This window comes from Amblyomma mixtum, chromosome 8, assembly GCF_055824585.1.
Source record: "Amblyomma mixtum isolate Tamu chromosome 8, ASM5582458v1, whole genome shotgun sequence".
NCBI lineage: Eukaryota > Metazoa > Arthropoda > Arachnida > Ixodida > Ixodidae > Amblyomma > Amblyomma mixtum.
The window spans coordinates 56,212,334-56,225,620 of NC_143019.1; the positions used below are offsets into that span (position 1 = coordinate 56,212,334).

A 13,287-nucleotide genomic window follows, 5' to 3' on the forward strand; every position below is an offset into this window, starting at 1 on the left:
ACAGTGGCCAGGAAAGGCTTTCGCCTTGCAGCACTTTAGAGAGCCAAAGTGCCCCCTGAATTTTTTTTTACCAACTCTATAGCAACGAAAATTTCAAGCTGAACCCTGTCTTGCATTTCTGGCCACTCAGATGATAATCACCTCACACTATTCGCTTCCATTCCAGAAAGCCGTAACGAGTAGCTGACATACTGGAGCATTCATATTTAATCGTATTAACTTTGCTCTATTTAATGTTCATTCAATCCTTTCCAGTCCAGACTTCTCATCAAAAATTCAAGGCATTTTCTTTCATACTCCTGCGTTATAATAGCCTGGAAAGCAAGAAAGGGCTAGTAATTCAGAATCGGGTAAAAAAAAAGCACTCATTATAGCTACGCTAGCGTTACAAAGTCAATCAGTGAAGTGACTGTAGCATTCAGCTGCGGCTTAGCATGAACTCCTGAGTTAAAAGCCAGCTACAGCTGCTGCATTTTAAAGGCAGTGAAACGCCAAATTAGTTGCATATAAAGACCACCACACACAGTTAAAAGCAATTCCTCACACGTCTCATCTTACACAAGTCAATGTGCTCAGTAGGACCTCAGTAAGGAAACAAAAGGGCTTTCCGAACTTGAATGGAAACTACTGGCAACGTTGCCAAACAAGCAAACAAACGAGCGAGGGAGGGAGTGCTCACGTCGCGTAGTCGGCGTTGAGGTCGTCGAGCTTCCGCTGCAGCACAGGCCCTTCCTTGTGTCCCTGCTTGAGGAGTGGGGCCGACTGCTGGGTGAGCCTGCGGATGGCCTCCCCCTGAGAGGCCAGGTTCAGTTCGTCCAGGGCGTGCTTCTGCAGCAGGTCCTCCACGGCCAGCAGGTGGCAGCCGTACTCATCGGACAGGAAGCTGCCCTGTTTTGTGGAGAGGGAGAAGCACATAGGGGACGGCAGCAGTAAGCCATGAGGCCAAGGAGAAGGGAAAGCGAAAGGATAACCCAGGTGAAAATCTTTCCCAGCTCAACTGGTTTATGGAACAATTTCCAGCTGGGTTCCAGTTAAAACCAACTGGAACCCAGCTGGTTCCAACTGGAACCAACTGGAAATTGTTCCATAAACCATTTGGGCTGGGAAAGATTTTCGCCAGGGAGACCCTCGAAGGAGGCAGGGTCCAATTCTGGGCATTGCTTGAAAGGTATGGCAAGTGCAAGACGGCCCACATGAAGCAGGGTCTTGCACTCACCATGCCATTATAATGAACACACCAACTAACCTGGCATCACATCCCCCTTTGTGGCAATTATTTATCTGAACTTATTTACCGTAGTATTTGCCCAAATATAGCGTGACCATGAGTGTGACATACAGGTCCCATCTGAAGGCACCGATTTAAAAAAAAAAGTTATTTGATTAGCCAACAACGCTGACTTAATTATAATGCATGGGGCAACTTTTCACTTCCATTATTAGTATAAAAGAAACTTCAGTATATCAAGGTAAACATAGTATTTCTCGTTAACCTCATCTGTCAAAAAAATGTCTGCTTTTCTCATCTGCGACTATACTAGGAGTACTTTGCTGCCTTGGATGCACTCATCAAAAGAAAACGCAGCCGGTGTTAACAGTGCCATCTTCAGCCTGGAAGCAGGCCATTCATATACATGCAAAACAATGGCTTGCCAGTGTCAAGGTGAATAGGATCAACAGGATTCCCAACCAGTCACCAGCCACACAAGTGAACAGTTCATCAGTAAATAGGAGAATTTGTTATGAACACAAACATTAAACGTACAAAAAAGATTAGATATATAGTATTTGGATGATGCTAAATTGTTAACCAAACAGAGATGATTAACACATTCACTGCGACAGCTATTTTTGGGGCCCAATTCCTGTGCATCGGGCCCCCCTTAGATTTTCCTGGCTAAGGTGCGACCTACCAGTGAGCCTCCTGTGAAGTGAACTTACTGGAACCAATAACAAATGGTAATAGCAACCTGGCATGGGTTTTAAGAGCGTTAGCTCTTACTCATCGCGTTTCGAGATTTCGTGGGGTCTGCTACCACCCCGAGATCACAGTGCCATCTGTGGCAGCAACTACTCATCACGTTTCGATATTCCGTGGAGTCTGCTACCACCTTAACCCTTTGAGGGTCGAATTATTTTGAAGAAAACTTTCCCAGGTGGTCAAATTACTTTACTGCGGATCTTAAATCTACAAAATGTATATAATCGAGAATAAATAGTAAAAAAAAATTAGGAACAGTACTTTGGTGACAGCATCACTCACAACTGGAAAATGTTCAATAGAATTTCACGAGCGACGGTGATAAACAAGCTAAGAGCAGCACCAATAAAGATAGAAATCAACTTCCGCCGCCTCTGCAAAACAGTGCCCACAAAGAGAAAAAACGTTTCGCGCGACTCCGTTGCGATCCCGCTGCGGAATCAAAACCGCGTAGGCGCTTTGCCGCAGAGAGCGAGAATACCTCGCGAGGAACGGTGATAAGCAAGCTAAGAGCAGCGCCAATAAAGATAGAAATCAACTTCGGCAGCCCCTGCAAGATAGTGCTGACAAAAAGAAAACTCAAATTTCGCGCGACTCTGTTGCGATCACGCAGCGAAACCAAAACTACAAAAGGGGTGTTGCCGCAGTCTGTGCCGCCGCGCTAAAGCTAGACATAAGTTCTGCTTATCTCCGTAAGAAGGCAGCACAAAATTCAAACACTTCTTGTAAGTCCTAAGAGGTGGTAGCACCCCCCAGTGAGCACGCATTGTTCTTTTGGAGCAAAATTTCAAACGGAAGATTGAAACCGTACCCGTACGGCAAAGACCTTGCGGGACAGAAAACCGCCGCCGTACATATACGGCAAAAACCTTCAAAGGGTTAAGATCACAGCGCCATCTGTGGCAGCAACTAGAAAACAGCACATCTCGCACTGAGACTTGTAGTGCCATCTACAATAGCATTGTAGAAGCAACCACCTGCCGCGTGCCAATGATGACATCACGGTCCAATGTGGTGGATAGAGGTGGAACTATGTGAATATGACGTTAGGGCAATTCTAGTAAATCACACAGCTAACGCTTGTTACTTCAATGTCTTCCAGACAGTGTTTTGCCGCTTTTTCGCAGGCTCTTTGGAAAATCTGAGCTGTTCCGTGGCTTCATAGCGCCACTCATCATACGTAACACAGAGCAGGAATACACGACGTGGCCAACCAGTAACCCGCCCATGGAGTAGAGATAGAGAATACATTAAGGAATGTGACCCAACAATCGGATGTGATGTGCGAGGAAGTCCATGCTTACCTCGACATCCTTAATCTCGCTGTGGAGGGTGTCTGCCTCTCGGAGCATGCTCATGAGCAGGCTGACATTGTTCAGGGTCACACGATGCTTGTTGAGAAGATCCAGCAGCAGATGCCACCTTCCCATTATTTCCTTTTCCCTATGGGAAAAAGAAAACATAAAAGCCATGAAATAGCAGCACAGCACACAATATGTGGCTTTGAGAACATACCGGGTGTCCCAGCTAAATGTAACCAAACTTTTAAAAAAGGCAAAGTGTCCTAGTCCAGTGAAACCAACTGAGGGTTATTCATAGTCGTGTGGCCTAGACTTGAGTATTTTTTTCGCTCTTCAAAGTTAATTATTTAGTTAAGTTTAATTAGCTAACTTTTTAATTATTGACTTCAGGAAGAAAGTGTCAATGAAAGAGTTTTAGATCGCCTCGAAAAACCGCTAGTAGTGCTGTTTCCATCAAGTTACGATTTACGTAGCTTCATTTATCGGCCTTAAAAGAAAGTTGTCACGTGACCAGCTGCTCACTCACTCCTCTGCCCCAATGTGCACCTAAAGTCTCATCAAAGAGAGGACTTCAGAAAAAACGGATTTTATTCTTTAAGGCACGTCTTGGGACGTTGAAGTGGCACAGCTGTGATGCGGAAGCTTTTTCTTATTGTGCGAGTTGTGGTTAAAGGCCCGTAAAGAAACTACTTTATGTAAATATTACTTTGCTGCAAATGTCCCAGTAAGCTGTTTCTCAAAGCGATCTACAACTTTTCCATTGACACTTTGTTCCTCAAGTCAATAATTAAAAAGTTAGCCAATTAAGCTTAACTAATTAGTCAACCTTGCGGAACGAAAAAAATACTGCAGACTAGGTCACGCGACTCTAAACAACCCTCATTTGGTTTCAGACGGCTAGGACACCCCGTGTTTTTTAAAAGCTTGGTTACATTTAGCTGGGACACCTGGTATATGCGAAAAAAGAAAGGTGCCCATCTATCTCACAAACCCTGGTCCAAGCATGAAACATCAGCAGCAAATAGCTTACTGCCACCTGGTGCTAAAGAAACTAACTTGCTGCATTATATCTCTGAGGGAAACTTCCCACTATGCTCCTGGATGACAGTACTCTCTAACGCAAAGGTTCCCTACTGCACCAGTTTGACTGTACTACAAGAAACATTTCTAGGTTAACTTTAGAAGTTCAAGGAGCAAACAGTACTTCAGGACTTAATCGTTCATCCCCATTTTGTTTTATTTGTTCCTTAAAACCTGCGAAATTTCATTGTAAATCCCTTATTGTAAACAAAGCTATCATTCCTCCTAAGTGCATGATAATAACAATATTTTAATGCTGGCTTGTACTGAACACTCATCCACACTTCTCAGAATTTTTGCACCTTTGAGAATGCAAGAGCTGAAAAATGTGTCCTCCTAAACACAACGTGAACCTGAAGAACCGAAACACAAACGTTTTCAGTAATATGTAGAACCCTGCTATAGTTAATAACACGGGTATACATAGTAAAGTAAAACTCTCGCCCATTTCACCTTCCCTACATGACTGCACTTTTTTTTTTCTTCGTTTATATAGTGAAGACATCGTTAACAGAAAGGAACAGTCAGCGTTCAGCCATGGAGATGTCCATCCCGTGGAATGTTGACATCGCGAAAAAAATGATGACGAAGCGGCGTGATCGCAAAGCCAACATTTGAAGGCAAATTCATATTGATGGTGATTAAACAGTTTTTGGAGATGTCTCGGCCGCTAGGCTCGTGAGCTGCGAGGAGCAGCCAACTATAAAAGCCTTGGAGCCATGAGGCAAAGCGTGCTGTGTGCATGGAAAAAGAAAAAGAAAAGCTGGCCATGTATGTGGAAAGATGGCGGCATGAGCAGCTTAATAAGATTAGGAAGAAAAAAAAAGTTGGGCGAACGGCTGCAGCACCGGGCAGCGCGAAGCGCACAAAGTAGCGGCAGCAAGGAGCGGAGGTGTGACTCCACTGCGTGGCAGATGGGTTTGCCTCGCTTGACTGTGTTGCCCATGTTTCTTAGCTATTGCCATTTAAATGCTACTGGGGCCATGGAAGATGACGCCGTGTTCACGCAAAGCTTTTGTTTTCATATAGACAGAAACTCCTGCCCACAGCGTTATATTTGTGCAGATACGGTATTCCCACCAGGCTTACAAGAAATCGAAAAATGTGATAACATAAAAGGTGATAACATGAAATGTGATAACATAAAATGTGACAACATGAAATGTGATAACATAAAATGTGATAACTGAAAATAAATCATCTACACACAATGGGATGATTGGAGCAGGATGAAAAGTATTTCTACAAGTGTTTCTTTTCTAAAAGAACACTAACTGCTCACAGTAAGAAGGCAAATTACCAGACAGCATCCTCAGAGCCATGTCAACAACAACTGATGTAGAAAAGACACTGACATAGCAAAGATTTTTGCTGGCTCGAATTACCGTAAAAACCTGCGTATAATACGAGGTTTTTTTCCCATAATTAGCGTCCTAAATTTCCACCTCGTACTATTTGCGGATCCGAACAAAAATTTTCGAAGTTGCTCGAAGTTTTGGTTTCATTTTTGCGGCGTGGCTACGGCTTGGCTTTGCTATTGACGCATGGCTACAGCTTGGCTTCGTTACTCTCGACAAACGACGTCACGACGTCGTTTTTTTGTTGATCCGTTGGGTGCGCCGGGGGGTCGCGGTGTGCCGTGCGCCTGTTGACAACGCACGTGCTCGCATGTAAGGCACGCTTCGTGTAGTGGATATTGTTTTAGTGAGCACGATGTCACGGTCTCGAAAACAGTACTCAGCTACTTTCAAGCGATTTTAGCTGCGGAGAACATTGGCAACGGTGCGGCCGGGAGGCAGTTTGGTGTCGTCGAAGGAAGCATTCGAGGATGGCCACAACAGAAAGAAGCCCTTTTCGCGTGCAGCGGAACGCGACGAAGCTTTCGCAGCAGCTTGATGGTTGTGTAAACAAACCGTTCAAGGACGCAGTCAAGCGGTGCTACGCAGAGTGGATGCGCTCAGGTGAGCCTGCAGTGACGCCAACCGGGCGGCTGAAGCGGGCTTAAGTGCGGCATCTCGAACGCCCTCGATGGCACGGAAGATGAGTACATTTGGGATGATTTGTCGGACAAAGAAATGTCCGAAGAAAGCGCTACTGAAGAAGAAAGTAATTGAAGTGAAGTGCGGGATGCTATTTGAATAAATGTCTTCTATGAGCTTGTGTTACTCGTATTATATGCGGGTGAAACTTTTTTTTCCCATTTCGCGTCTCTAAAACTTAGCCTCGTATTATATTCGGGTTCGTATTATATGCGGGTTTTTACGATACTTTACTAAAGAGGGGTTCTCCTAGTTCCAGGTCACTTATTGCACTCAGTACACAATAAAGCACCAAAGTAACTACTCCGATTGAATGAGCTAATGAAGCCACACCAGATATGAGAGTGCTTACTTACTTGACTCGAATCCTGGCTTTCGCATGGTAATTCTCAGCTTCCAGCTGATCAGCCATTTTAGTTAGGTTCTGAAACCGCTCCTCCTGAAGTGAGAAATTAAAAGAAATGAGGACTTAATAAATAAGCCCAAAAGTGCAAGGACAGGCAAGCATAACTGTCAGCAAATAAAGAACAAAAATTAAAGAAGAAATAGACGATGTATTTTTCATCAAAACATAACCAATGGCTGCACTTTCCTTTGGGAGTGTGCAGAATCACAGAAAAAAAATATTAACTGCCTGTCAACCTCATTATTAAGTGGCAAACAATGTTACAATACAAGAAAGTGCAAAGGCAACAAAAAAAAATTCACAACAAGCATACACCATGTTATAGTGACGAGACAATGTAATTGCCCACAAAGCTCAGGAATCTGGCTGAGCTTAGGAATGAGACAAAACAAATCAGTCACAATGACAGCAGCAAAACGTGAACAGTAGTGGAAGGACACACTCCACGCCTCCCTTTATTTAAACTTTATCTCGTTATCCAGCACAAGCAACACCGAAACTAAGGCACCATTCAATGTGGATGCCATCAAACATCCAACTGTGATGTAAAGGCAACCTGCCACAACAAACAAGGGCTGTTTTGCTAGTTCCCATACTATTACAAACCAATATGTACTCTGTGCTACAACATACTATGCACAGAGACGTCCAACACATAGTACAGTTGGCTGTGAGTAAACACTGTTCTTAGAGTGCATTACGTAACTCTGTTGAAGCTTCAAACCCTGCTACAGAAAATAGGCGGAAACCCACAAAAACCAGATCCCGATAAAGGCTTGCAAGCTATAAACTTTCCAAAAGCTAGAACTAGAACACCAAAAATTTTCACAACAGGAGTCAGTTAAAGCAGGAACACACACAACGAACATCACTCACCCTCGCTAGGATGTCAGCACTGATGGCTTCGTGCTTCTTCACCGTGGCCTCAACCTGGGAAAGGTTGCTCCCATACCGCGGGTCGGAGAGCACCTGGACCATCTCGCGGAGGTAGCCCTCACGGACGGCACTCTTGCGGTCGAACCGGCACGCCAGGTTCTCCAGTTTCTTCTGCCGCAGCAGCTCTTCACGTAGTGCCACTTCGCGAGCATGCTCGGCCTCTTCGAGCTGCTCCCATGCCCGCTGGATGTCGTGCGCCATCTTCCCCTCGGGTGGGACGTACAAGGGACGTCCCAGGGCCTTCTGCTTCGTCTGGATGTCGAACAGCAGCGCCTCGATGTCGCTTCGCTCTTTGTACCTGCAAGCAAGGAGCACCACATCACCGTGATTAGCAACATGTCCCAAGAAGGTTTTGAGGCAAGCTGCTATTATATTGCAGACAGCAAATAGCTTGACGCAATGCTTACTTTGACAATTTGTTATGCACACTTTTTCTACAATTTTTTTTAGAATGTTTTGATCACCTTTAGGCCCCCTTTTCAGCATCCTTAAGACATGCATAATCACCACAGTGGCACACTATTTACAGGCTCCTAACAATGAAAAGCCAAGAGCAGGCCATTCATTGTCTGCAAGAACTTTGTACCATGCAGTATGCCAAACCATGACTGCACACATTTTTCCCTTAGGCATTTTAATAATAACATAAGTTATGACAAGCTGTAATACTGTAAGTAATAGCTTTCAAGATTAAAACCAGTAAATACTAGAAGAATCTAATGGTGTCAAAAGAAATTTCTCACAAACCTCTACTGAATCTGTCTGAATCTGTTTGCATGTCTGTCTCCCACATCCTCTATCCTTACAGCAAAGTAAGCGAGCCAGAGTTGCACATAACAAAAGCCAGTACAACAAGCTACACAAGTCTCCACGAAAACTTTTTTTGGCAAAGGAGCAAAATGTATGGAGCCGAACACGTCATATGTCTACGCAGCGGAATATAATTCCTGGTTACAGTTATTAGTTTTCTCTTAAAACATACTATGTTGGCAATATCTGTTATTTGATGCATATTTCTAAATGTAACTGTCAACATTAACGTTTGAAAGTGAAGGCACAAACAGTTTCCTTTATTAAAACAAATTTGCTATTTGTGTCTTGTTACAAGAATATTCCATAGATGGCGCCAGCTGCATCAGGGACTGAGTGAAGCAGCCGTACAGCCATAGCCCTCCCTTCATTGCCAAGAAAACCTGTCACTGAGTGCAGAGATCATGACAACAAACAAGGAAAGTAGTACGTGCAAGAAATTAGGGGAAAAGAAAAGATGATAAAAAAGATAACACTGCATGAAATCTTCACAACAGTTTGATCTACTAATCACAATCCCCAGTGAAGCTGACAGAGCTTGGTGGGAGTGAGTTCACGTTTAAAAACGTGCAATATACACAAGGTGCGAGGAGGTCACGATACTCACTTTGGGGGTTTCTCGACAGTGCGATACTCCTTGAACCTCAACAGCTCCCCCTGAATTCCCTCGAGAGAGTTGGGGAAACAGTGGTCCTGCAACTCAGCAGTCTTGGCTTGGATCCACTCCAGGAGTTTGGACGTTAGCCGCTCGTACAGGTACTTCTGCCTGTCGGCATCCATCATTTGGGCCACAATCTGCAGACGCCAGCAAGCAAACGATTAATGTAGCCATGTTAACCCCAACTTCAGCTTGCCATTCTTCCTTTCTTTTTTTGCACTGTTTGCTTACCTAGGGAAGCACGTTAAATTAATATTATACAGGCCTCAAACAACATGAATTGAACAAAACCCGAGGTGGAACAATAAAAACTGTTCTTTGGACACATAAAAGTAATGATATACGATAAGGCGGAAAAGACTGCGAGCACGAAATCAGATTGAAATCAACGAGGGCTGCACTCACGTTGGCGATACGCCTGCCCTGTTTCATTTCATTCTTCATGCGGGCAAATGTGTGGTAGTAGGATGCAACGTAGGTCATGACCGATTTCTCATCAGGCTTGTTTGTGTCAATGTCTGCAAATGATAAAAAGGTTGGGGAGCATGAAAAAAACAGGAGAAGCAGGATACATGGAATTTTCTACTGCTGCAAGAGATGTAATCTGATGGCCCAAAAATAGGCAGTCACTTGTACCTTCTATGATTGTTAATTATTTTACCTACATGCGCAGCAATTTTATGAATGAAAAAATGTTTGGGGGGGTAGTGGCTAAAAAAAAAATAAACAAATAACTGTTCCAGCACAAATCTCCTCTGGCTGTACAACCAAAGAATAGCGTATGACTACTTATCTGCACAATATTAATAGACCAGGATTGAAAAACACTAGTGATTTTTATTTGCCTTGTCCAACCTTGCCTAGCCTAAGCTAACTTAACCAACAGAGTTTTTCAAACAGAGTTAGCTATGTAAGCAAACAAGATACTGCGCACTGAAAGCGCAACCAACTTTCTTTCAAGAATACGGCACTTAAGCTAAGATGAAAAATTCTTTGTTAAATGACCTTCAGCATCAAGCAGCCTTGGAATGCCCAGCTCCCTTTGGGCAACGTTGAAGGCATTGTTGAGGTTATCGATGTGATTGGCTGGCTCCAGGGCGCCATAGTCGATCAGATCAGGCCGGTGCGAATGGATCAAGGCGTTGAAACCCATTCCACTTCGCCAGCTGCCACTGAAGTCTTGGATGTTGACAGCATGATATCTGGACAAGAAATATGAGCACTCTTAACTCCTATACATGAATTCCTGCACAAAGACAGGTCAAACAGTGCTATATGTGTGGCTGGAGAGATGTAGCTGTAGAGACGGTAAGCTGTGTGTGCAAAAGCAACATTGATGAGCAATGTTGATTATAAGGATGTACTAACTATATTAGTCACCGAAATCAAACATATTAGGTGCTGTCACAATGATATCAAGTGCCTTGTGACACCATCACTTAAAATCTCAGCAGAGAGCCCCAGATACACACAGTGTAAAATAGTATGCAACTTAAGCAACATATAAACATATCCGTTTTCACACTTTTTTTAGTACGCCTGAGACTCATGGCCCTCAAAAGTGCTATCCAACAAATTCTATGCTCTTAGCTGGCGAATGATAAGCTTGCACTGCAATGTTGAACTCGAGCTGCAAGCTCTGAAATGCAAAAAGGAAACTTCAAAAATATAAAATGATATAAATTTCTTCCAGTTTTGTACAACAGAATCTTCCCAGCCATTCTCTCTGTGCTCGCCAGACCATAGTACTCTGCTGTGTTATAGCAATACAAAAAGTCAACTGTTATTAAGTGTCAGGTAAAACATACTCAGTCTTCGCATGCACCATAGTGAGGCTACTGCTGCACACATGTGACAATGCCAGGCACAACCCCTGACTCCACTACAAACAACACCAGTCATCATTTGTACATAGCGCTTAATGTACTGACTACATGAAACGAACCCTGATGTCTTTCTTTGGCACCACAGCAACAAGGCATCCTTCGCAGATTTCTTTTCGCTGCTTTCGTTGTCTTCGTCCTGCAGAAACACAGAAAAAAAGACCATTTTTTTTTCACATGTGGGGAAAAAAAGGCTAGAAAAAAAGAACGAGTCAGCACACAGGCTTTCTTTGAGCATACAAGAAAAAATAATAAAGAAGCAAACGGGAACTAACAACGTCGATTTCGATGTCCTGGATTTGGAACCGCAAGATGATTGTCCATATGAGGCCTAGAATGAGTCGTGGGTTCCCATCCACAATGTCTTCAGCTCCTATGCTTTCCAAGCGAACCTGAATACAGATCCAAAGGAGAAAAGGTTTTCAGTGTTGGAGACAGGTCACATTCCATCCAAACAGAAACCTCGTGACAACATTTCATTACTTATCAACAAGCAAGCTTTGCGTGCATGTGAAACACTGCGACTCGAAGATTCGGAATGCTGCATGTCACATGACATGAAGTTAAAGGGGCCCAGAAACACAATTTTAGTTAACTGTTTTGCCTGTTGATCGCATACAGTGAGTCATAATGGTGCTATTAGCGTCGGTAATACCACGCATATTCCGTTTTTTAATATCTTAATGCCCTCCCAAAAACAACTTCATGGCTCTGATGGTGTCGCCACACAGTGGCGGGTTTTTAGCAGCGGATATGACATCACCTGGCGCGAGCTTGATGATCGGACAAACAGTAAATATACTGCAAATTGTGTGAATAAATAGTCACCTGTCTGCGTTTTATATTAGATCAACAAACACAACTTGTTTGTCTTAGAAAGCAAGTAAAATAAAAATACACCACCAGGGGCGCTCTGGTGTGGAAACGACGCTGCCAGTCTCAGCAAGAACGAGTTACAGAGCGCAGGCAACCATGGAGTACAAACTTCCGTGACGTGCTCTGGCTGGCTGTTTTGATTGGTTGCGCCAGGTGCCGTCATTGGGACAGCAAAATAGGAGTGGGAAGCCCCGCCAAAATCGAGTTGAGGGCAGCGTTTTGTTTGCTTGTATTTTCAAATTTCTTCACAGAAACTCCCGTTCCTGTGCATCGATTCCTGTAATTCTTTTTAAGTCAGCATCTGTGTGACATAAAGAACCCACCTGAAGTATAGCCGGTATCCACCCAAGCAGTGTTTCACAGCCCCTTTAAGTAAATGCTCCTAGTAACAATCACAGGCCACTCATATCTCCAGTATCAAAAACAGAACTGCCTTCGGCACAAAGTAGCTTGTTGATAATTCATCACACATTTGACGTGATTATGACGAGGAAGATGACAACAATGTGACAACCTAGAGAATTCTCATCTGGCGAAATGCAGCACATGCAATGAGGACGTTTATGACGTCGAACTGAAAGGTAAACCACAGTTTTCATGACTTCATTTCTGAAATGTAGTTCCTCACCACTAAGCCAGGCTCAGATGCTATTTGTAACATGCAGGTGCTTATATTTCCAAGGCGATCCAAGGCGATATCTCCCCTTCTAAGCGACAACTTCTAAGTGGCTCCAAACGCGGCCTTAGAAATCTTAGAGGCGAGATACATTTCAGAAACCAGTTCTAGGAATTCTGCATAAGTTTTACTACATCTCCTTTTGTGTCATTAAACTAATCATCATTACCATATGATAAGAGCTTATCAGTTCTTATCATCGACCCCCGTGTGCACATTAATGGTAACGGCCAGAGACAAAAACTTTGAAACAGTTAGTAAGCAATACAACGAACTGACGGGCTAAATGGTGCGGCAGAATTTTTATGACAAAGTGAACAAACAGAGCACAGTTTAAAAATACCCGAGTGAAAAGTGCCGACTTAGTACTGTTTGACAGTTCATTATGTACATGCTAAAGAAAAGGCACTACAGACGCTACTAGGCCTCAGGTGTAAACATTTCAAAATATCTGGAGGGATGACATACCTTAGTGTGCAAGAATGCCAAGCTCTTGTTGACATTCTCGATCTTGTGGACACGCATCTTGCCATTGTTTGGCTTGCCCAGCTTCTCCCCTGAGATGATCTCGAGCAGTTTGAGCAGTTTCTTGCCGTCCGCCAGGTCCACAAACAGATCATCCACTTCCATCCGGGCCTGAA

At 43.7% G+C, this 13,287-nt stretch overlaps 1 protein-coding gene across 5 annotated transcripts in view; it reads right to left on the reverse strand.

Moving 5' to 3' along the window:
• kst (spectrin beta chain, non-erythrocytic 5 kst) overlaps positions 1–13,287 on the reverse strand; it is a 328,959-nt gene that overhangs the window by 101,914 nt on the left and 213,758 nt on the right. For all 5 annotated transcript variants that reach the window (XM_089558125.1, XM_089558130.1, XM_089558127.1 and 2 more), the window contains exons 3-12: positions 13,115–13,282; positions 11,370–11,486; positions 11,157–11,233; positions 10,217–10,413; positions 9,617–9,729; positions 9,161–9,348; positions 7,684–8,041; positions 6,758–6,840; positions 3,286–3,424; positions 680–888 (exon numbers count right to left, since the gene is read on the reverse strand). In XM_089558125.1, the coding sequence (XP_089414251.1) occupies positions 680–888; positions 3,286–3,424; positions 6,758–6,840; positions 7,684–8,041; positions 9,161–9,348; positions 9,617–9,729; positions 10,217–10,413; positions 11,157–11,233; positions 11,370–11,486; positions 13,115–13,282 (1,649 nt within the window). The remainder of the gene's footprint in view (positions 1–679; positions 889–3,285; positions 3,425–6,757; positions 6,841–7,683; positions 8,042–9,160; positions 9,349–9,616; positions 9,730–10,216; positions 10,414–11,156; positions 11,234–11,369; positions 11,487–13,114; positions 13,283–13,287) is intronic.